The 24,839-nt window shown below is 36.0% G+C and overlaps 2 protein-coding genes across 4 annotated transcripts in view; one reads left to right on the top strand and one right to left on the bottom strand.

Moving 5' to 3' along the window:
* Positions 1-7,664, bottom strand: part of FAM210A (family with sequence similarity 210 member A) — a 16,444-nt gene extending 8,780 nt beyond the window's left edge. Inside the window, exons 1-3 of one of the 2 annotated variants that reach the window (XM_081952770.1) lie at positions 7,645-7,664; positions 4,056-4,235; positions 1,542-2,037 (exon numbers count right to left, since the gene is read on the bottom strand). In XM_081952770.1, coding sequence (XP_081808896.1) covers positions 1,542-2,011 — 470 coding nt within the window. In that variant the 5' untranslated portion in view covers positions 2,012-2,037; positions 4,056-4,235; positions 7,645-7,664. Of the gene's footprint in view, positions 1-1,541; positions 2,038-4,055; positions 4,236-7,380; positions 7,570-7,644 lie in introns of those variants that run through there. The other variant, XM_081952769.1, reaches the window with a different exon arrangement.
* RNMT (RNA guanine-7 methyltransferase) lies at positions 7,626-24,839 on the top strand. Of its 2 annotated transcripts, none has more exons than XM_081952762.1 (11): positions 7,626-7,760; positions 11,380-11,603; positions 13,465-13,585; positions 14,086-14,208; positions 15,177-15,292; positions 15,827-16,008; positions 17,077-17,241; positions 19,028-19,145; positions 19,810-19,911; positions 22,992-23,025; positions 23,876-24,839. In XM_081952762.1, the coding sequence occupies exons 2-11, from the start codon at positions 11,403-11,405 to the stop codon at positions 23,908-23,910; spliced, it is 1,197 nt and encodes a 398-aa protein (XP_081808888.1). In that variant the 5' UTR covers positions 7,626-7,760; positions 11,380-11,402; the 3' UTR covers positions 23,911-24,839. The 2 variants fall into 2 exon arrangements, with proteins under 2 accessions (XP_081808888.1, XP_081808889.1); XM_081952763.1 differs by lacking the exon at positions 7,626-7,760 and adding an exon at positions 7,761-7,881.

The raw sequence follows: 24,839 nt of genomic DNA, 5'->3' as shown, positions 1-24,839 counted from the left end.
GCAGCAGAATTACTGAGCAGAGATCCTATATTATATATTAAGTTCACAGCCCTAGCAGATATTTTCTTAAGTACTAATTAAACCTGTACTACTTATTCTAGCTTCATCATTAGCATTTTTACATGTTACACAATACAAGAAACTGCTCACCTTTTGAAATAAAACTAGGATTAAAACAGAAAATAAAACATCAGAACTGCTATAAAGACAAGTATAACTTCCTATTTTATATATAGACTCCCTCAGACTACTATTTTTTCAGATGACATCTTATTGTCTTATTTTTACAGGTTGTTTCCGATTTATGCTTACAATTGAACCCAAAATTTCTGTTGCTTCAGAGTTTTGTCCCATTTTACAACCTCTCTTGCTACAGTTGTTCAGTGAATCACTGCAGTTGTTAATAACACAGTTAAGTGAATCTTGCTTCCCCATTGGCTTTGTCAAAAGTTTGTAAGAGGTGATCACATGATCCCAGGACATTGCAACCGTCATAAATACATGCCAGTTGCCAAGCATCTGAATTTTGATCGTGTGACCATAGGGATGCTGCAACGGATGTCAAGTCACTTTTTTCAGAACTATTGCTTCGAACTGTCACTAAATAAATGGTTCTAAGTCAAAAACTATCTGTAATGCAAACATCTTATCAGTTTTAAAAACATTATGTTTTATTGTACAAAGTAAATAAATACTTAAATGTTGACTTTGTAATTTTATTTTGAAAAATAATAGAGATAGCCAGGCTCTTTTTTCTTATCTGGTAGGCTAGAAACTAAATTTGGAGCTTTCTATAACCTAACAGAAGTTGCATGGAAATAAATGAAGTATGGCCTCCTTCACTACCCACAAATCCTACTTTCCCCTAATCAATATAGTGGCACAGAACAGGAGTGAAGGAAGGAGACCGCCAACAGAAAGAACATCAAATTTGATAGATTTAGGTAAGAAAATCACAATGCAATTTTACAGAATTGTATTAAAATTCTGTAAATTCTGTAAACAAACTGAACTATTTATTATTAGTATAAACTTACAACTTTAATCTATTAAAATCAATTTTATTTTGGGCTTCCTACTCAGAAAAGTTACAACTCCTTGTCTTGCACTTCTAAATGCATTCCTTTTCTCATACAAAATCAAGTATTTTCATAGTAATTGTTCAAGTATGATCAGAGATTTTTGATAATGTTCTAAGATTTTTTTTTCCAAATTTCAAATATGATAAGCTCCAGACTCTTTAATTCTACTCTTCTTGTGGATTCTTCTAAGGCTTTCAATAAACAAAACAGTGTTCGTTAACTTCTCAGTCTTTAATATCTATCCTGTGCTGTTTTGCTCCATCCTTCACTGAATGCTTGGCTAATTAAAATAATACACATTGTTGTTTTGAAAGGAAAAACAAGGTAGTGCTGGCTTTTCCCTTTCTTCAGGTCCATCCTCCCCAAATTTATGTAGAGTTTTTTTTTAAAGTATACAACATGAATTACAACAGAGAAATTATCATCGGTGTTCTGTATACATAATAGCTCTGCACTTACTTTAAAGCTGCATAGTAAAATATTCCAAACCATATGCTGGAGGTCAAAAGATGCACGGGAATCAGAACTTTGCCATACTGTTTAAAAGTTTTCTTGAATCTTTGTACAAGACTAATGGATTTATCTTGTAAAGGATCAAGTTCTTCAGAATTGGGCTGCACAGGTGTTCCCCTGGCAAAATTACCAGCCGACGTGGTAAAGTTTTCTCCCTTCGGTTCTTTCTTTTGAGGGTCTTCAGGTTGGGAAGATGTCTTGCCCACCAAGTCCCCTTCTTTGGAAACCCAAAAAGGAGCAGACATATGCAGATATTGACTTTGGCAGCTCAGCACCCGGGACATTGTTTTCTGCCTTATTGGATGTAAGGATGTTTTCCCTTTGATGCATGGAAAGATACAGGAGCGATAGGATAGCAAATAGGTCCTAAATGCCAGCTGAAACGGCTTCTGCATTTTGGTCGATTGTGGCAGCATTGTGCTGATAGTTTTGTATACAGCTCCTAAGAAATATTAAGAGTTGAATTGTTAAATTAAGCAAAGAATTATCCCTGCTATCATAATTACATAGAAAAATTGGGTCACCGCCTTAATCAAATTGTAAGTTAGTATAATCAAATCTTGAGATATGTAATTTGCAAACCTGATTTATACAAAATTCATATACAGTAATTTAGAAGGTGAATAGTCCCTTTCTCCAAGAATTCAGTCTTCTTGTTCTGGGTTGTTCACCAGCTATAATTTATGTACAAATAATGTAATAATAATATTCTTTCTTCATATTTCATATAGTTTATAATACAAAATCATGATAAAATAGCATCAGAATCCATCCAAGCTTTGTACTGAGAATTAAACCCACCATATTTATTGAAACACCTTTGTATATCAAAATCTTTCAGTTTTTTCAGCTGTATGTTCCCTGCATTTTACGAGGTATCAAAGAAGCCCAGGTATTCATAAAATACCAAAAATATTAATTACATTCTATGACAAATGCTTATATTGCAACATTAGTATTAGTTGCACATTAGTATTGTAAATTGGTACAATGCATTAAACATAAAAATCTGAAGTTATAGCCTGCCCTCTAATGTATCATTTTAGCACTACAAGTGTTGTAAACGACTGATATAACAAACTTTTCCCATGCAAAGATTTTCCAGTGGTCAAATTGCAATATAACTGTGGTTTAGTTTTCTGTTTTCTAAATAACAGTTGCATACCTTTTTCTGGGAGTTAACTCCATACATAATGAAATATACTAAACTCTCTGAGCAGTTTTATTTAAATAAATAACTTTCAAATTAAAATGATTCCATTTTCTTAAAAGTGTGAGCAAATTTTGTCATGTAATACATAAGAAACATGTTTGGCAGTTTGTTTTATCTACTTATTTAATTGGTTAACCAAAATCAGTTTATATAGGCAATGTGTTTTATGAACTGATCCATAACGATTCTTCACCTAAAATGCATTCTATTTATAAAACATAAGAAAAAGAGGTAGTTTTGATATAATTTTATTCCAATGCAGGTTATGTGAAGAATAATACCAGTAACAATACTTTATCAAATATACCAAAGCAAAATTTGAACTCCCAATTTGAACTTGAATTCAGATCAAAGTTACTTCTCAAACTGGATTTAATTTGCTTTATAGACTTGAGCAGTAGCAGAATTACAGAACTTGAGTAAACATATTAAGACTGGAAAGTCAAGTTCAAAACATACAGAAAATTAAAATTAAAATCTTACTACTTAAATAATGCAATAACTTTCTAGGATAATTTCCTACTATAAAATAAAAACGTCAAAGTCCCAGTATATTACAGTGATGATTTTCATTGACTATTAATTTAACCATAAAAGTATATGACTTATTATAAGGATTATAGATATTACAAAGACAATTTACAATGCTTATACCAGATAAAAGTCAAATGATTAACAGCCCAACATTAATGTAGTGGCATTAAAAAAAGCCATCTGAACTTCAGAAATATTGCACTATTTCAATCCATTTTTATTAGCTATACTTGATCCCAGTTGGTCAAATCACTCACTTTTAAACTTACGATAATACTTAAAGCTTCTTACTGAATTAAAAAATGTGACGTTATTTAAGGCTCATTGCTACTGAATGCTAATCTTGCTGCCAATAAATAAAACACACACAAAAAAATCCTGTCTTCAATTAGATGCAATTTGTCTCTTTAAAAAGGACAGCCAATCGAACCACAGATGCTAAATAAGAGTTTGTTAATCAGCAGCATCACTCATAATTAAGAATAGCTTTGGAGCAAAAATACCATAACTTGAATATTTGAAAATCTTGTGCTCCTGCAAGTGATAACTGTTTACTACCATAGAAAGCACACACATATTCACTTGAAATAGAATATATGATATGGTGCCTTTATGTCCAAATAAGTCATTAATATAGAGTACCAAATAAGTAATCTAATTTGACAATAGTTGTGTACAGACAGCTATAGTAGTAAGGGAAAAAAAATCCTCACCAGTTTACAGCACTCTTGGAACAAATTTGCCACTAGGACAAAACATTACAGATGCATTATACCATTGGAAGAGAGTCATGATTAAGTCATTGTCTTCAGGAATGTCATAAAACCTCACAATGAATAGATCTAAATATTCATTCAACCAAAAGGACCTTCAGCTTCCAGTAAGAGCAAAACCTACAAAAAAGATTAGACACTTTCAAAACTGAGACAGTAATATTCACAATATAATAAATTATCTACTTTGGCTTACATTATAGACTAAGACAGACTTGATGTCAATTACTTGGCATTACACAGCATTTTCTGAAGTACGAGATAACAATCATATTATGATTATAAGCTAAGATAAAGCGCATTCTTGAAGGTATCCAAAACTTAAATTGTAAAGAAAATGTTCACAGTCAGTCCTTAAAATAAAGCCTACTCCTTGGAAAACCTAAGGACTCAATGTCGTTTCAGTTTTGATTCTGTAGTGGGTAAGGGGCTGGATGTGATTTTTAATAAAAACAGAAAGGCTAAGAGGAATTTCTCCACACATTGATTATTTATGAATTTAAAATAACATTTTCCTCTCCTCCACGCACATCTTTCCCTTGCTTATTTGGGAAATTAATTCCAATTAAGATGAATCTGATTGAACATGAGAATTGGGGCATCAGGGAACAGGGAATTGGGGCATCGAACGTGTGTTCCTCCTGTAGTAGCAGCAGTAGGAAGGTTTATCTCTTGCCCACAAAGTAACGTTTGTATGGATGGCTTACTTTTGTTTGGAACTTCAAAACTGACTTTTGTGTCATCATCTATCTTCTTGCACTATGCATGCTGCATTCTCCTTCCCTTTAATGAGATTCCAAAGTGTACCTAAACATTCAAAAAGATTCTGTACTGCACTATTCGGCTTGCTATGATCAGGTGTCTGTGCACTGTGTTCTTAGTTCTTCTGGATATTTGGATTCAGGACACCAGTGTAATAACTATGTCGACTTCAGAAGCCCTCCAAAAGTTCAATAACAATTAGGATTAAAAAACAAGTAGAGTAGGCATTTGTATCTAAGGTCATCTTCTTTCCCCCCAAAATTCTGTGTTGATGCTTTAATTTGGACCCCACTTTTGAAATTTTTGATTGATGCTGTAAGATATAACTGAATAATCTAAATTACACACCTTCACTTGTGACATGTTAAAGTGTCTAAAGACTTTACAGATTGACCTTCTGTATGGAAATCTGTACTGTAATGCTATCTATGGTGTATTTTGCTGAAAAGACATTGGATTTTCTGGATTCACTTATTTGCCTCAGTTTTTTTTTAGTATTTCAGGTATAAAACTTTTCCTGGAGTGTGTATCAACCTGCGTATGTGATTTATATGTGGGAAACAAATGATGATAGCCAAGTAGGGACATTTTTAGTATTCCAGGCTAGCCCTGTCTTGAATAATTGTTTTTGCTCACGCTATCAGATAGAAATTAGTTTTGGCAGACAGCCAGGGAATGAAGGATAAACTCTGCAGATAACCTTTAAATACAGTGGGGAGGGGGGATAACTAGGTCACATTTCTGTGAATGCCTGCAATGTTAGTTTCAGGTATATATATTTTTTCTTATGCCATTCAATCAGTCTTGACTTCTAACCACCGCTTGGACAGTTCCTGCAGTAATTGACTATTGCTTCCTTCCTAGGGGTGAGAGAATGTAACTGGACCAGAGTTATTCAGGTGGCTTCATGCCTAAGGCAAGGCTGCCTGGTGCTTTCACCACTACACCAAACTGGGTTCTTATGTATATCTTAGAAAAGAAGGTTTATTTAATTTCTTTTTTAAAACTAACATCTCAACTGATAATTTAGTACATAATGCCAGGATGACCTCCTGCTCCGGAAAGAAGCAATTGCTTAAAAGGATTGTGTCTAAAGTGAGAGATCAAGAACATGTAGCCTATAGCCAATCTACCTCTCTTCACATATCATTCAGTTAGAATATTTCTATATTCATGGCAAATGGTTGCTCTAAGTTTTTAATAACCACTAGGAGGCAGCAGCTCTATTTAATTTATTTGATGCCTTCTAACAATTACCCAGATTTCTGCAGCCCAAGGGACTTCTTCTAAACCTCAAGGTTTCATGCCAAAAAGTGTTCTGAAGTTTGGTCTGGGTTGATGCCCAGAATGGGGCAAATGACCAGAGATTTTATTTCACCTCAATTACTTTTTCTCTTTCATGCATATTCCTGAAAAATAACTTTTTCTTTTCTAAATACTCCTAACAGAGTTTGGTTATTGCAACCACTTTAAAACAAACAGCCAGCCATTCTAAAAACAAACAAACAAACTTTGCAAAAAGTTTTGTTGAATTTCTCACCTTACTTGATAATTCCCACAATTTATGTGCAACAAAATGCTGTACTTCCAAATGGATACATAAAAACCCTTTAGTGCTCTCACCCTACAAGGACTACCACAAAGAGAAAAAAAACACTAACCCAAGCTATGCCAAACTTTTCAAGAAGGCATTTACAAACCCACAATGGAGAAAGCTTGTTGGCTCTGTCTCTCATACACACTCTAAATAAATACAGCTAGCCCTCCACTTACGGCCACACTTGAGGCCAAATTTTCTGTTAGGTGAGACATTTGTTAAGTGAGTTTTGCCCCATTTTATGACCTTTCTTCCCGCAGTTGTTAAGTGAAGCACTGCAGTTGTTACGTTAGTGACACATTTGTTAACTGAATCCGGCTTCTCCATTAACTTTGCTTGTCGGGAATGTCAACATGACCCTGGGACCGTCATAAATATGAGTCAATTGCCAAGCATCTGAATTGTGATCACGTGACCCTTGGGGATGCTGCAACAGTCATAAGGGTGGGGAAAAAACGGCTCTCAGTCCCTTTTTGTTCAGTGCCCTTGTAACTTCAAACGGACACTAAATCAGCTGTTGTAAGTCGAGGACTACCTGTAAGGTAGCTCCTCATTCAAAAACAAAAAAACACCCAACCCGTGTCTCTAACTTCAGGCACTGATATGCCACCTGGTGCTGCAGTCACCGCCCAGGGGCGTTTAAGGCGGCCTTTTCGGAGCAGGTGCGTCGCGGGTTTGCAAGTCCCAAAACGCGCACATCCTAGCTGGGGATTATGGGGGCTGGAGTCTCAGCATCCTTGACGGGGAAGGCTGACGTAACGCTACAGCAAGGCTGGCAAGCAGCGTTCGCGTAGCTAAAGCGACTCCCCTCCCCGCAGCTTCCCCGACAGGGGCTTTCTGGCAAGCCCCCAACCCCAAGCCCGACCCTTCCTCGGGTGGCTTCCTCCGGGCGCAGACCAGACGAACCTCGCCTGCTCCGTCCGGACCGCTCGGTGCGTTTCTGAAGAGCTCTCCTTTCTCCTCGCAGGTGCAGGAGGAGAGCCGCCAGGCGCGCCGGGCCCACAAACTCCCTGCCGGCTGTGCCGCTCCACTCAGGCGGCCCACGTGCCTGCGGACGTCCCGACCCTTGAGCGCGCTGTTCCCTCCCCCCCTCCCCACCCTGCCCCGCGCAGGAGCCCTTCTAGGATCTTTTCCGCTTCCCGCCCTGCCGCCCCGCCCACTTTCCCTGACCTTTCCGGAGAGGAAGTGGCCGGGGCGACCCCGGATGGAAAACGGGGGAAAGTGGCGCGGCGCCTCGTTTCCTCAGAGCGAGAGGCCAACGTCGCCGCTTCGGTGAAATCAGGAGGGTGAGCTTGCGCTGCGTTTGGCGGGAGCGCGCGGGGAGTCGCCGTTGCGGCCTGGCCTCAGTTTTGGCGTCTTTCCCTCAGCCCGACGGAGAAGCGGGGCGTGCTGCTGCTGCTTCTCCCTGTGTGACTGACCGCCTTCTCGGAAGGTTTTATTTTTTGTTTTTAAAGTGTCGCTCCCGGGAAAACGGGGCCCGGCTTCCCCGTTAACGTTGGGCGCTTCTCTCCTATTTTTTATTTTTATTTTCCTCCCCGATCGCGTCTCCTGGAGGTCCCGGAGATGGAGCGCCCGTTTCTAGGCTCAGTCAAGGACCCGAGGCGTAATAAGAACTGGCAGCGAATAAATTGGACACCAGTGTTGGGGATTACAGTCCTCGATTTATAACAGTTCGTTTAGTGAAGGTTCAAAGTCACAACTGCATTGAAAAAAATACAACTTGCGACCGTCCCCCCCCCCCCCCCACAGTTAACGACTTTTGCGGCATCCCCATGGTCATGGGATCCAAATTCAGACCCTTGGCAATTGGTTCGTGTTTACGTCCATGGCTGTGTCCCAAGGTCACCCGATCCCTCGTTTGCAACCTTCTGACAATGGGGAAGCCAGATTCACTTAACAACTGGGTTACGGGTTTATCAACTGAGGGATTCGCTTAACAACTGTGGCAAGAAAGGTTGTGAAGTGGGGCAAAACTAACTTAACACATGTCTAGCTTAAAAACATAAATTTGGGGCTCGATTGTGGTCGTAAGTTGAGGACTATCAGTATTACATGTTTCTCCCCCCTTTTTAAATACATAAGGCCACAAAGATATCTAATACCAACATCTTTTATTTCCTTCACAACAACAACCTGTATTATTGACTGCGCTGGCAAAGTGTGTTGGGACCCAAAATCACCCAGCTGGGTTTCATACCAAGAGAGGCCAAGGACTCCTAGTCTTTGCACCTTCATCGGAATAACATCAGAATAGAGCTGGAAGGGACCTTGGAGGTCTTCTAGTCCAGCCCCCTGGTCAAGCAGGAGAGCCTATATCCGTGATGGCGAACCTATGGCACGCATGCCACAGGTGGCACGCAGAGCCCTTTCTGCAGGCACGCAAGCTATCACCCCAGCTCAGCTTCATCGCATGTGCGTGCGTGCCTCCCGCCAACCAACCAGCCGGTTTTGGGGGCTCTGCTGCGCATGTGCAGGGTGCATGCAGGAGATGCTTGGGGGGAGCATGGGGGCTCGTGTGCATGCACAGGGAGGCGGGGCACGCATAGCGCACACTTTCCACAAGCAATGACAAAAAGGTTAGCCATCACTGGCCTATACCATTTCAGACAAGTAGACTATCCAGTCTCTTCTTAAAACTCTTTAAAAACTTTAAAAAAAAACTCATCAGCATCTTAGCTCAGCACCTTAACCACTACACCAAATGAGCTCTCAAGATCCTTGCTTTCACCTCTTTCACAGCCCAACTAACCAAGATCCTTCTTAAGATCCTAGCTAGAGTTAAGTCATGGGAGTTTTTCCTGTGTAGTTTAGGCTATTTTGTTCTGTGTTGCTACTGGGATGAGGAGTGCCAGTTTTTTCTATGTGTTTAAGGCATCAAGTCAGAACATGGGAGATTGTGAGCTCTACTCCCACATAATGGCACAAAACCAGCTGGGTGACCTTAGGGCAGTCACTGTCTGAGCCCTAGGAAGAAAGCAATGGCAGTCCATTTCCAAAATCTTGGCAAGAAAACTGCAAGGACTTAAATAGGCAGTTTTCAGGAGTCAAATCTGACTTGAAGGCACTAAAAAAAAAACCCTTGAGATGATTGGGAATGCCCTTGGTATGATGGCTGAATAAAACACATGTAAAGAATGTCTTTGATGAGTGCAAAGCAAGAGGAAGGCCAGGCTTTAGATGGAACTTGCCATTCCAATAACTCAATCCTCTGTGTTTAAAATGTACCTCTTTCCTAGTTCTTACTGTATTTGGGAAAACTAGTTCCCCAAAAGTAAAGTAGTTCATTTAGGGGTACTTCAAAGAGTCAGTGCATTTGAAATTCTTTTGATAAGGCTGTTGTTGTGATGAGATCTCTTACTGGGTTTATTCTTTTCCTGACTTGTGCCATTGCATTGTAAACCCTTAACTTCTTTTCCACACTCCAAAAATTAGCTACCATGAAGGAAAAATAGTAAGGCTAAGGCACTTTTTTCTCTTCCATCTGCCTACCAACAGATATGAAGAAAATAAAATGAAAGACAGTTTAGGACATTAAAAGTTAGAACGGTGCAAAGTGTTTGAAATTATTTTGCAGTTCACATTAATAAGAATGAAGCACCTCTTTGAACTAACTAACCTCTTTGAACTAAAGCTGCCATTTTCTTTTGCAAGATTAATGAAGCTGCTTCAAAAGCCTATGTTCTTTATGTGCATGCATATTTTTTCTGGATTTACCAGTAAAAATAGGATTAAGAATATAAATCATATATCCCAATAATCTAGTGCAGTGGCTCTCAACCTTCCTAATGCCGCGACCCTTTAATACAGTTCCTCATGTTGTGGTGACCCCCAACCATAAAATAATTTTATGTTTTCCGTATTTTTTTGAAAATATGTGTTTTCCGATGGTCTTAGGCGACCCCGTGAAAGGATAATTTGACCCCCAAAGGGGTCCTGACCCACAGGTTGAGAACTACTGATCTAGTGTGAGTTAAGGTGCTTAGAGAAGAGTCATGTGAGAAGAAAATTTGGTTGGAATGAGTTTTATTGTACTAGGATATCTTGGAAAGGTATAGTAATTGGCTTAATGTGCATGATTTGATTGATAAAGCAGAGCCTCCCACTGCTTTTACTTACCAGAATAAGAAAAAAATTCATTGCAGTAGAAGTTGATATGGATGTAAATAAACTGATGCAGCTTTAAGATTATATCAGTACATGTTGCTTTAAGTATATTTTAGTATCAATTGTTTTGATTTGTACTTAAAATATTTAGTAAATACTTAGTAAGAGATACAGGTAGTCCTCAACTTACAACAGTTTGTTTAGTGATTGTTCAAAATTACAACTGCAATGAAAAATGTGACTTATGACCGTTTTTCACAGTTATGACATTTGCAACATCCCCATGATTATGTGATCAAAATTCTGGTTCATATTTATGACCATTACTGTGCTCCAAGGTCATGTGATCACCTTTTGCGACCTAACAAGCAAAGTAAATGAGAAAGCCAGATTCACTTAACAACTGGGTTGCTAACTTACCAACTGCAGTGATTCACTTAACAATTGTAGCAATAAAGGTCGTAAAGTGGGACAAAACTCACTTAAAGGTCTCAACAACAGAAATTTGGGGCTCAATTGTGGTCGTAAGTCAAGGACTACCTTATAAGGGTGATTATTTGAATAGCATGGGATAGATCTTGTGGCTCAAAATTAGTTTGAATATGAACCTGTTTTAAAAATCAATTCAAATATGCAAATTCAAATTTAACACAATTCTTTACCAGCTTCATTAATATGTCATCATAATTAAGTTCAAGATTTGTTATTTACCAGTTTATGACCCAGTAGACATCAGTTTATCAGACTGGTTTGTCAGCAAAGTCTTGTTTAATAATAGAAAATATTGTTTTTTGTTTGCAGCTGTAACAAGTTCTTCAGCTAATATGGCTGAAGTAGAAGAGAGTGGAAAGCAAAAGAGAAAGTTGGATGAAGAACCTGATAGCATAAGTATCAAACGCCTGCGTAGGGATTCTCCTGTTGAAAATGATGATAAAACTGCAAATAAGGATGGTGAAGGTCAAACAGGAGACGGAAACGCTCTTCATCATGAAACAGAATCTGAAGAGGTTCCTAAAAAAAAAGCAGTGAGTGTTCCATATATTAATTTTTAAAGAAATCAAATTCTTCCATGCACTTTCCCGCTATGTTTGAGGTTAATTAAAATGTAAGATACTATTAGGATAGAACACTAGAAACACATACAACTTTATATCCTAGGTTATTGTGTTAAACCTTTTTGGTATACTTGCATAAGATTTTGCTGTTACAAATAAAATCAAAACTTAGATGTATTCACCCATAGAGCCGGGCGGGCAGTAGCAAATTAGCCAATCACGCCGCGTGATCGGTTAATTTGCTACTGCCCACGTGGCGTGATCGGCTAATTTGCTACTGCCCGCCCGGCTCCCTGGTTAGATTTTTGCTGGGAGTGGGCGGGGGGAAGCTCCTTGGCCTCCGTCTCTTTTTCTGCCTCCTCACTTCTCGTCCCCGCCCGACTTCAGGATCCTTCCTAATCATTGTGGGTTGAAAAGAAAAAAGGGAAAGGGGCGCTTGTTTTGAAGTGCCCCTTTCCCTTTTTTATTTTTGACCTACACTGATTAAGGAGAATCCTGAAGTCACAAGTCAGGCGGCAATGTACTGCGTTTAGCTGGAGCTGGCTGGAGAGTGTTTTGATTGTGATGTGATTCCCTATCCGCTCCGCTCTAGTCCATGTGTCCACAGCAAATACGTGACACTGCACGGCAGTTAGAAATTACTGTGCGGCGTATTCTAGGCACGTGCGCGGCCGCGCAGGCGCGCACCTTAGAGGGAACAGTGGTAGTGGGAATGCTTATCAAATTAACAAAAACTGGGTAAGATAGGAGCAAGAACAAGTTTTAAGTTGAATGGGATTTCCATCTTGGTGTATAAAATACAAGAGCAGAAGATTTGCTTTTAACCAATAATATGATGAACCATAACAATACATAAAATACCTGGAAAAGAAACCATTTGCATGCAAGCAAGTATTTGTGAGGTCACAATTCAAGCAGACAAGCATCTGCCATATAACATCCCAAACTTAATTATTGTTGATAAGAAAAAGTCTAGATAGTGGACAGGGCAGTATCTGGAGATAAAGACAGAGGAAAATGTACTGTAGAAAATCACAGAGTACAAATTTGCAAATTAAAATAGAACAACTGTGGCAGAAGAAAGCAAAAATTGTACCTATAGGGATAGCCTTCTTGGGTAAAATCCCAAAATAACTGGAACACTAGTTGAACTACATTGGCGTTAACAAAATCAGCATCAATCAGTTATAGAAGACTGGAACAGCTTATAATCCTGTGACAGTACCTTTAACATCATCAGACAATATCTGCCTATACCAAGTCCTTGGGAAGGACTTGATAGGTGGATAAAAATGCCAAATCCATTCTAAACATCTGTCTGACTGTGCCTTTGACATTGCAAACAGAAGTATCAACTTCATGTTGTTCCCCTTTATATGTAATATATCAGTAGAGAAAGAATATCTTGTTTGCAAACTTATACCTGTTATTTATACTATTGAATTATTATGCATTTTATCAAAGGTAACTTGTGAAGAATATATGGAACTCCACCTCATTCCAAATGCAATAGGAAAATACATTGAATAAATTTGCTTAATATTCATGTTTTGGCATTTAATGTAATTTTTTCATGTTTCCTTTACTCAACAGAGGAAGTCCTACTCTCTTTTTTTCTTGTACTCTTACTTGTTTTGTTTTGTTTCTTTAGTGGGTTGGAAAGATTTGTCAGGAAATATGCACTCCAGATGTAAAGATGTACTTTTCCCCACATATGAACTCTATTGCTGTAAAATGGGATGGACCAATTAAAGAAGAATGTTGGGATTTAAATATCACCTAAATATATATAAACATTTAAATGCTATATTGAATCATTTATTTTATGTAGCATTCAGAAGATGTAGCAGCGCATTATAATAAGCTTGAAGAGGTTGGATTGGAACAACGTAGCACGAGTCGTATCTTCTATCTCCGAAACTTTAACAATTGGATAAAGAGCGTGCTAATTGGTATGTCTGTACGTTAAAAACACAGTTCGAAATATCTATAATTCACACATCCACTTTTTGAGATAGCTGGCTATGAAGAACACATTTCAAAACTTAATTTCTAAATTCCAAATATGAGATTATATATTGAAAAATTAATATTTTGATTGTACAAAAATATGATTGCATTCTTCACTGTTGGTCTATAATGCAAGCATTTTACGTAGCTGTAAGCATTTTTCTACTTATTGTTTTAGTCTAAAAATGTGAGATTATAGTCATGTATATATTATGAGATAACAATGATACTTTTTGTCAAAAGAACATCTCAGTCCAGAAACTAATTTCTGAGATGAAAACTCAGGGTCTGTGCAAATCCATTATGATTTTCTTTTTATCTCATACCTCTCAAAGATAGGAACAATAGGCTAGAGCTCTAAAGCTCTCAAAATAACCAGGAAGCTACATTCTAATAAAGAGAGAACATTTCATTTTCTCACAATTATAATTTTTTCTCTTAGGTGAATTCCTTGATAAGGTACGGCAAAGAAAACAAAACATTACAGTGTTAGACTTGGGATGCGGTAAAGGTGGGGACTTGCTGAAGTGGAGAAAAGGTCGAATAAGTAAACTTGTATGTACAGGTAAGAACAGCAAATTAATTTGATATGTGAATCATGTTAAATTGTAGATAACATAGAAAAGGAAATTTGAGGTATCTTTAATTTTCATTCTGCAAATATAATTTGTAAAATTAGTATGAAAATATGAGAATCCATGTATAGGATAAGCTACCTTAATAGTACCTGGCTCTGGCAGGGTGAAAGAGTAGAGAAAAAATTCCAAAGGTATATTTTAAAATATTTATGGAATGTGTTCAGTACACTCAAGTTTGTTAATAGTGAAAAGACGTAATTTTGAAATTAAATGAAACTTGGATATTGTATGGGTAAAAAAAGAATAAGATCTGCAACACTAGAATCTAGAATCACTGATTTTATTCTGTTTTAACTCTGTTTCAGGTACATAGATTTTTGAATGCTATAAATAAAATCAGTTCTGCAGTACTTAACAGTATCTTCTAGAAGGAATATTTTAAATAGTACACAAAATACAGAAGAGAGTCAAATGAAGTTGGCTGAAGTTTCTTGTATTTGACTAATTTTAAATCCAGAATTCTATTTCTCTTGCCAACCTGCTAGATTCCTATCTGGAATTGTAAGATGCATTATTGTCCTTACAAAAATGTTGCTTATGTCAGCTACACAATAAATGTGTATTATATTCTTGTAGCCATGTTTGGACTGAAATGCTTTTTAATTGTTCTTTAACTGGATGTCTTCAATGCACATTCTCTATTGGCAATAAAAAAGCTAACTGCATTATCCTATACTGTACTCACAGCAAATAATTGTGTTAAACATTTGCCAAAGGTATTACTTTTAGGTTTGATGTAATATTTGTTCTGAATAAACGCTACTGAATACTGGCATACACTTGATGTACTATAAATAAGAACTATTTGGTTTTAAATAGAATGGTATTTGTTTGAATTAAGCCTCCATTTTTGCTAAATCTCACGAGTGATATTTCAGCTTTTTTTAAAAAATAGATATTGCTGGTGTATCTGTACAACAGTGTGAACAGCGTTACCAAGATATGAGAAACCGTGGTCGCCAGAATGATAGATTTTTCAGTGCAGAATTTATAACTGCGGATAGCACCAAGGTATAGTTGTTTCATGCTCTTTATTTTCTTTTTATTACTTTGAGATTTGTTATTCTTTCTGTAAAATGTGGAAAATAGTCTGTATGACTGAAGCAAAATTTTAGAAAAAGGTGTTAAACTCTTAGAAAAATAATTGCATATTTTATAGACTGAATAATTAATCTAATCTTATTGGCAGGGGAAGTTAGGAATTAGTATTCCCTCTTTAAAACTGACAAAATTTGTGGTAGTGAGACAAGTAAATTTGTAATTTATGCCATGTGAATGTTCACATTTTTATGTAACAATTTTTCTACATACTGTTATGTCACAAAACTACATACGGGTTGCCCGAAATTGTTCTCTTCATTGTTGTTTTTTCCTGGAAAAAAACCTCCAAATATTTTTTACTTAGAATTCAGTTCATAATGATATAACAGATATTGATACAGTAGATACAAAAAGGTAATTTTAGTTAGGTTTTCAAAAAGCTTTGTAATTAGGATGCTGGAATAATATACATTTATTTTTATTTTCCCTTTTTGTTAATTTCAGGAACTTCTGTGTAAAAAGTACAGGGATAGCAATATGTACTTTGACATTTGCAGCTGTCAGTTTGTGTATCATTATTCATTTGAGACCTATGAACAAGCGGATATGATGCTTAAAAATGCTTGTGAGCAACTTTCCCCCGGAGGATACTTTATTGGCACAACTCCAGATAGTTACGAACTTGTGTAAGTTGATGAGAATGAATTATGTGAGAACAAACAAAGGAAATACTTTTTAAGTCTGGTATTCAAATGTCAGGTTTTTTAGAATTGATTGGACAAAGTATTACTTCCATAACATTGATGAATATCATTATTAATATCTGCTCATATTATTCACCTTGAATGTTTCATTTGTTTGTCTGCCTGGCAATCCAGCTCTAGTCTGTGGATCTTGTGACTATAATCTAAAGTAAATGTACTAAATGTATAATATAAATATCATGTAACTTAGAAATATTGTATGTCTGGTTTGATTCTGTATTTGAATCCATAGGATTCCTAGCACTTTAAAATTTTCATACTCCCTCTTAAAGAAGCACCCTACCCGCTTAAGATAGAGAAAAGCATTTTCTGTTCATTAAAATATCCAATTTTCACTGTTCCAAACAATGAATAAGAAACCATGAGATAATGGACAATTGCAGCCATAGATGGAAAATGCAATTAATAAGTAGAGCTGTGTGGAACTTTGGTTTTGAAAGCAAGAATATGGCAATTGATCCTAGGAAGGCACAAGTTCTTTGGTTTAAGAAAAATACTATTTTTGCATGTCCCCATGTTCTGAAACATCATTTTGCTTCTAATTTGAAGCTTTCCACAGCCATTAGACTTTGATTACCCTCTGTTAATTGACTTATTCAGGATATCCAAAGACGTGCAGCCATCACATTTCTGAGTGTGCCTGTTGAAAGGTCACTTCCCCCAACATGTTGGGGCAAATCAGATGCTCCTTACTGAAGTATGAAGGCTGTTACATTTTCCACAGCTGCCTCAACTATGCCATCATTCTTGGTAGAAGTAATTTCCACATGTACAAATGTTCAGATAGTCTTCAAAAAATCCTTTGAGCAGCTGCACCAAGTTTTTTGTAAGGCGTGGTTGCTTCACTGCTTTAAAGGTACTTTGTTCTGTCCAATAGGATTTTTTTTTTGCCATTGTTTTATTTGGCTTCTTAGTGTTCTTTGAATTGGCTATAACTTATCTTAAGTTTAACCAAATGTTTAATTGTCTTTTTTTAATGTTTTGCCATAGAAAACGCCTTGAATCTTCAGAAACAAATTCATTTGGGAATGAAATATATAATGTAAAGTTTCAGAAAAAGGGAGAGTATCCTTTGTTTGGTTGCAAATATGACTTCCACTTGGAAGGAGTCGTTGATGTTCCAGAATTCCTGGTTTATTTTCCATTGCTGGAAGAGTAAGTTCTTACCTAATCTTATTTTTTGCATGTTAATTTAGTTTTATTTCTTTTCACCCTTTTTGCTTTATATTTTAAATATTGTCAGCTACTTTTGAGTAATTGACATAGAAAAGTAGGTTATAAAAATACTGTGTTTTATTTAAATGTTTGTCAGAGTTGTCCATAAATTGGCTTTGACTATTTTAAGTTTTTCTGTGTAGTAATTTACGCTTAAGTTTCCTTGAGGAATAACAGAGCCAGGAGGGATAGCTGAATTCGAACAGACAGACTTTTTGTCCACTGTTTGCAATTATATAGCCTTCAGATTACACCTATATGTTCAATGACTGTACAAAGATAGATGATGCTGAAAAATGGACAACATTCTCCTGCCCACATTTCATAGTGCCCATCTGGTCATTCACCTTCCTGCCACAGTACCCATCCTTCCATCTGTAGTTTCCACCTGCAGCTATTACTTGTTAGCCTAAAATTTCTGACTTTTCCCATGCCATGGTCATGTGAGGTCTTCACTTAACAATCTGCATTATTCTGGAATTATAATGGCAACGGGGATTGCCATTGTTAAGTGATGCAGTCTTATGATGTGGCACTTTATAACTGCATTATTTAATGTTGGCAGTTCCAGATAACCTGAGGACTAGCTGTAGCTTTCTTCTTCATTCCTTCCTCTTCTTTACATCCTATTTCATACAGACAGAATTAGCACTGATAAAAATGAATGTATTTACTCCTATAGTCTTAATATTGCATTCCAACTTACTTTCCAGTGTTCATAAAATTAGCAAGATATTGTGTCTGGAAAAAAGGCAAATGTAATTGAAGGCTGCTTGAATAAAAGTGCAGTTTCCAAAATCATGGAAAATAATGGTTCCTGTTGCATTAGTTATACTTCATCTCAAGTATTGCTTCTAGCACTGAATGCGGTATTTTTTTTTAAATGGAGGCAATTTAAAACAAGTGTAAAATGGTAAAGAGGATGAGCAGGGGACTAGAAACTAAGTCTTTCCAGAAATAAGACAAGTGGAGATTTTAATCTTGAGAAAAAATGCCTTTTCAAGTACTAGAATAAGTGACACACAAAAGAATGCCACAACATTGTCCCAAAGATGCTTTTTGAAAAGGCAACTGGACGTTCCTTTGTTCTGTTTCTTGAAGATATTTTGCTTCCAGCCCCAGATTCAGGTGACCCTGAGGATAAATCCCAAATGACCTCAAGGATTCTCCGAAAGAGTGCTAATGATCACTGCAAAGAATATAATCATCCTCCCCCCCCCTTCAGAATTGAGGAAGCTTCTTGGATGAGAAGTGAAACATCTTCAAGGAAAAAACATAGAAAATCCAGTTGCCTTTTGAAAAAGTACCTTTGGGACAGCCATGACTGGATGACTGAGAATCTTCATAGACAATGCCACAACACATTCTCTGTTGTTTCAGACTCAGAAAATAGAATAAAGGTATTATGTAAAAGTAGATTCTAATTAAATGCTGAATAAATTTCTTTACTTTTAGAACAGTTTGTTAATGAAACTTATTACTCGAAATAGTGAGTTGAATGTCTTCAAACAAAATTTAGACAGTTTTAACAGATGCTTTAATTTTGATTTCCACATTGAGCACAGTATTGGGCTTGGTGATTTAAATAATTGCTTCTGATCCTGTAATGCACGTTGCTGCAATTGTGATGCAGATCGTGGTAGCCCTAGTTACAGAAGTACTATTTGAAAACTTAGTATTTTGAGAATTAATAATTTCATGATTTGCTATTAAATTTACTTTGCAGCATGGCAAAGAAGTATAAAATGAAACTAGTATACAAAAAAACCTTTTGGGAATTTTATGAAGAAAAAGTGAAGAACATGGAACATAAAATGCTTCTGCAACAAATGAAGGCATTGGAGGTAACTGCTTGATATAGATATAAATATAAGTATGTATAATCTTAAATTGTTGGTCTGGTCAAGTGTTAAATATTTTTCAAATAATGTATTGTCATTAGATTAAAAGGGAATTTTGTAATAGTTTCCATGTTTCTTTGCATGTGAATCAAGTCCGTTGAAAGTCTTGACTTTTGCTATTGGCTACCCACTTCTGTAATAAATATTAGAACATGTTATTTAAAATCTAATTGATGATATATGGATACAACAATGGGAGTAACCTGTAGTAAAATTGTTTTAAGTTTATTATTGATAACTCTGTTGACTTTCCCCATTTGGATGTCATCAGCCAGGCTCACTGGAAATTATAAGAAATGCAGTTCCAACACATTTGGACAGCATCTGATTGCACAAGGTTAATCTGAGATATGGGCTAGTATAAGCATAGTATCATGTCAAAGCTAAGTAGGTCTTATTCTGTAGAGATTTGTATTCAAATACAAACCACTTCTACCTCCTTTAATTCTGTAATGGGTGGAAGGAGGTATATAATTATAAGCTGGAAGATACAGGTGTGGTGTACAACAAGTACATTTTGTTGTGGAGATTATTATCTGCTCATATAAATTTTAGTTTGCTGTCCGTGGGTTATATTTGCATTAATTCTACCTAAGCTATTTTTCAGAAATACCCCGCTGATGAAGGTTCCAGATTGGTCTCCCAAATAAAAGAGGATTATGAGCATGCAGAAATGCTTAAGAAGGATGGAAAAGCAAAACTACCCTTTGTAAGTATTGGCAGAATTCTATTTCTCTGCCTAAAACACACTTAATGTGAACACGGCAATATTTGTCTTTCAACAAATTCAGATAAGTTTGGTTGAAGTCTTGCAATTTAAGGTATTTTTCTTCTCTCTGTTGGATAGGCTTATGTCTCTATATTAGATTGCCTATAGCACATATTCTCTTGTCTTCTGGTGCCACTGTGAATGAAGAATGTTTTCTCAGTTGCTGACTTGATATACATTGTAAAATCAGTCTGCCTCATTGCCCAAATGTCAGGGAGAGATTCCCCCCCCTTTAGTTTATGTAAAATGGTGAAACTATTCATATTTTATTATTGGTTTCTGTTTGCAGAAAGGACAAGAAAATACTGAAGCTTTTTGTGTGCATCATGTTGGTACACAATGTTAATGTTAGGTTTGCTCGTGTAGTAAATACCTTTTAACAACAGTTATTTGAAACTTCTGAGCCTTAGAAGGAGAAAAAATATAGTGTAGTCACAGTAGTTCGTTTTATGGTCTGATATTTATGTATAATCAGGGCTGTTCAAAATGAAACATCAGTCTTGTAGATACATTTATGAAAATTGTGAGTTTAATTAACTTGTCTACCTGCTCAGAACATAGTAATTTTAGAGAGTTCAGCTACTGTTTGAAAATAGAAGTACGGTAATGTAGAAATTAATTGACAAAATCTTTTGTGTCTTTATTCTTGAAAGTGTTTTTGCTCCAGATACCAAATAGTTATATTCAGGTAAATTGCTATCCTTGTTTGATTGACTATGCTTTATTATGTGTGGAACGTAGCAGACAATATTTTTCTAAGAGAATAGAAGCAGTCATTATTTATTGATTGTTCAAAATTACAGTGATGATGAAAAAGTAACTGAATAACAAATCTTTACATTTATGACCTTCACAAGAATAAAGCAAAGTAAAACTGAAGTAAGATAATAAATGCGGTTATGGTTTCAGTTAGTGACTGCTTCACTAAACAAATGGATTACTGTCCTCAATTGTATTTGCAATAATAAAGACTACTATTAGTAATATTAAGAAATTGGGAAATACTGTTATTTCCTAGGTTAAAAAAGGTAACTTGGGAGTTCTAATATTAATCAATGTTGTAGGCAGATAAATAGTTATATCCAAGTTAGTTGCTATCTTTGTTGCTATCACATATTAAAGGATACTGTTGCCACAGTATCCTTTAATATATATGAAGAGTTGCAGAGAAGCTTTTGAATATTAATATTAAGGAAATAACCAGCAGTGATCCAGTGTTATGCATGGTGGATTGAGCAGTTGAATAGATGGATGGATGGATGTGGATAAATAAATAGATAGATGTTTATATATCTCTTATCTGTTAACTGATTTATTGATGTTTGAAACCCAGGGGCAAAACATAGCATAAGGTTAGGGTAAACCTAAAGATGTCCTTAAGGTAAGCTTAGCTTCTGGTAATTAAATAAAATCTTTCATATAAGGTGAATCTGCTTGGTTTCTAAGGCCAGACATGTTTCTCCAAATGAATTTTTTTAGATAAACATATGTAAGTGTATAAAAACTTATTGTTTAAATTTTCTTCAAATGTTTTTTTTTAATTTCAGAGAGATGGAATATCTCAGATATCTATAATTGGATGTTATTTGTTTTTCTCGCATCTTCTTTGTGAGGCTCTTGCCAGGTTTTGTCTGCAATAACAAAATATCTTTAGAATAAATCATTTTACATAATGATAAAGAATAAATAAACCACAGATAAAATAAGGCAGCTAATATTACATGTAAATGGCAGGTTCTATCAGCAGAGATTTTAAGAAGAAATTGATAGATAGGTAAAAATGCCAGATCCAGTCTAAACATCTGGTTGACTGTGATAAAGCATGATAATAATATTAAGTAATAGAAAATGAAGAAGCTAAAATGCTCTGGGACTTTAGAATTCAGATAGACAAGCCCTTGCCACAAAACAGTTCAGACTTCATGATTGTTGATAATAAAGGCAAAGTGTGGAAAGTGGCCATTGCACTCCAGTATCTGGAGATAAAATGGAAAATAAAGACCTAGAGAGAAAATCACACAATACAAAGACCTCCGAATGGAAGTAGAACAACTATGGCAAAAGAAAACAATTGGACCAATTGTAATAAGCACTTTGGGTAGAATTCCAAAACATCTGGAGCACCACTTAAGCACCACTGGCATTGACAAAATCACCATCAATCAGTTGCAGAAGGCAGCTTTACTTGGAACAATTTACATCCTGTGACGATACCTTTAACACCACAAAACAACATCTGCTTATCTCCGATCCAGAGAAAGGACTTAATAGGTCAGGGGTGTCAAACTGGTGGCTTGCGGGCCGGATGCGTCATGCGCAGGCCACACCCATTTCAGCTCTGCGAATGAGAAAACATTGCGAAACATCACATGATGGCAATGTGACACCAAGAGTTTGACACCTGTGCAATAGGTAGACAAAAATGCCAAATCCAGTCTAAACATCTGGCTAACTGTGTGACCCATGCTATTAACAAAAACACCAGTCCATTGCAAAGGGCAGTTTTATTTAGAACAGTTTACATTTGTGTCAATACTTTCAATATCAACAACATCAGCCTATCCCAGGCGCTTGGGAGGTACTTAATAGGCGGACAAAAATGGCAAATCACATCCAAACATTTGGCTGACTGCAACCAATAATAATAACAGCTGTTTTTAATAATTTCTTGGAGTTTAGGAAAGTAAGATCATATTTCAAAGGGCAAAGAAATCAATAACATTGCCCCCAGCACAGAAAACAATATTTGAATCCGCTATCCATCTAATTTCACAGAAATGGGAGGCTGCTTCTGGGAGCTTATCTTCAGATGGGTTGAAATTGAAACCTGGCAGAAAGTTTTTAGATGTTTTAAAAGTACAAGACTTCTGTATTAATTCAAATGTTCAGCTTCTAATTGCTTAGGGTCAAAGAAAATGCTTAATAGTATTATAATATTTTAGAATTTGGTTTAGCTTTCTGAAATATAGGAAAACTTCAGAGAAAAATGATCTTGTAAATTTCTTTCTCTTTCCTTTTAGGGAACAATGAGTAAACTTGAATGGGAAGCAACAAGTATGTATTGCAAGCAGTGTTTAAAAATTCCTGGAATAGTTATCAAATTTCTGTCAAATATACATATGTTTGCTTAGCAGTATTTCTGCATTTCACTTGCTCTTGTGCTGTTATAAATTTCTTGAGTGGAAATATTTCATAAATCTACAAAGTGAATTTTTGCACAAAAGAACTGGCTTTTCATCATAGTTTGTCCAATTTCATCAGTAAATGCAGAGATTAAATTCAGTCATTTAACTTTGCATATCATTCAAGAACATGGAAATGAAAATCACTTCCACATTGTTAAGAAAACATTGTGGGTGCATCCATGCAGTCAGTCAGTGTTGAATGTTTCTGGAAGAAATGTTTACCTTTCAAATTTATAATCAGTAATTTATATATTGTAAATAGGCATTAACATTTCAGTTCAATTTATGTGTGTCTGTGTGTCTGTCTATCATCTATCTGTCTGTCTGTCTGTCTGTCTGTCTGTCTGTCTGTCTATCTATCTATCATCTTTTTCCCACCTTCATTATATTTTACAAATGCAAATTAATTTTCCTAATATTTTGGATAAAATTTATTCCTTATGTCAATTCCACTGTCAACTATCAGTGGAATTGACGTAAGGAATAAATTTCAATTAAGTAATATCTTTATGGTTTCAAAAAAGTGGAATGACTAAAACTGAATTATTATGCAATCATTACTTTTAAAATGTTTGAAAATTATGAAACATGCTTGATTATGTTTTACTCTTAAAGAACGTGCATAGTTTCAGGTTTGTATATGTACAAAAAGAAATGAGTATTAGGAACGTCTTGACATGTGATCAGGCTGTTCATATTTGACTTTTTTCCCCTTCCAGGTCTATACTTGATTTTTGCATTTGAAAAACTTTAAAAGGAAAAAGAAAACAATGAAATACAGATGACGTGATCAAGCATCCAAACTGACAGCTATTTTATATTTTTATGTTTAAGCGTGTACAGGAAACAATCATAGGGCATGCTTATATTTGAGTCATGGCTGCCTGTCTGTGACAGATGGATTTTTTGTTGTTGTTTGTATGTGGTGTATATACAGTATATGTGTTATGCCTTTTACTTTTTGTGTGGTATGGCTAGGTTCCTACTTTTAACGAAAGATGAGTTTTCTGGAATACTCAGGGTGTTTTCAGGTACAGAGTTGCCACATTGACTCCTTAAAGCTGTATCGTGACGGTTGTCACAGTACTGTATGAAGATCTGATCATAATGTAGTAATATGATAATGTAACTGCTGCCAACTAAAATGTTTAAGGAATAAAGAATTTGGTAATTATATTGCTACAAATTATAGGGTTACAAATTACATTGCCAAGGACTACAAGTCTACTTACTGTTACACTTGTTGCAAAATAAATTTCCAAGGGATTATCACTTGAGATCTGCTGCAAGATGCTGTTGGGTTGTATGAAGTTGTAGACTAGTAGATTTGTAAGCACTGAAATGTGAGTCTGGATCCAGTATTTGCTGCAATCAGTAGAAATGTTACCCTGTTTTGAAACCTGTACTAGTGGGCATTTTCTTTAGACAACCTTGTAAAGAGCTTACGTGATTCAACAGCTCTTTCATGTGTACGAGTTCTGTGTGTGTTGGGATACCAGAACTTCATTATTAATGGCTTGGATTTTCTATTTCACAGTGGAGTATTTTCACTGTTAAATTAATTGTAGTTAGTATGTAGGGTGGGTAATATTTGGAAAAATACTACTGTGCTGTTTGTATTCCTTAGATTGTAATTTCTTTTCAAATAGGTAATGAAAATTAAAAACATTTCTCTTCTTATCA

Source organism: Natrix helvetica, assembly GCF_964273705.1.
Source record: "Natrix helvetica genome assembly, chromosome: 4".
Taxonomy (NCBI): Eukaryota; Metazoa; Chordata; class Lepidosauria; order Squamata; family Natricidae; genus Natrix; species Natrix helvetica.
This window is presented reverse-complemented; position numbering and strand designations above follow the sequence as displayed.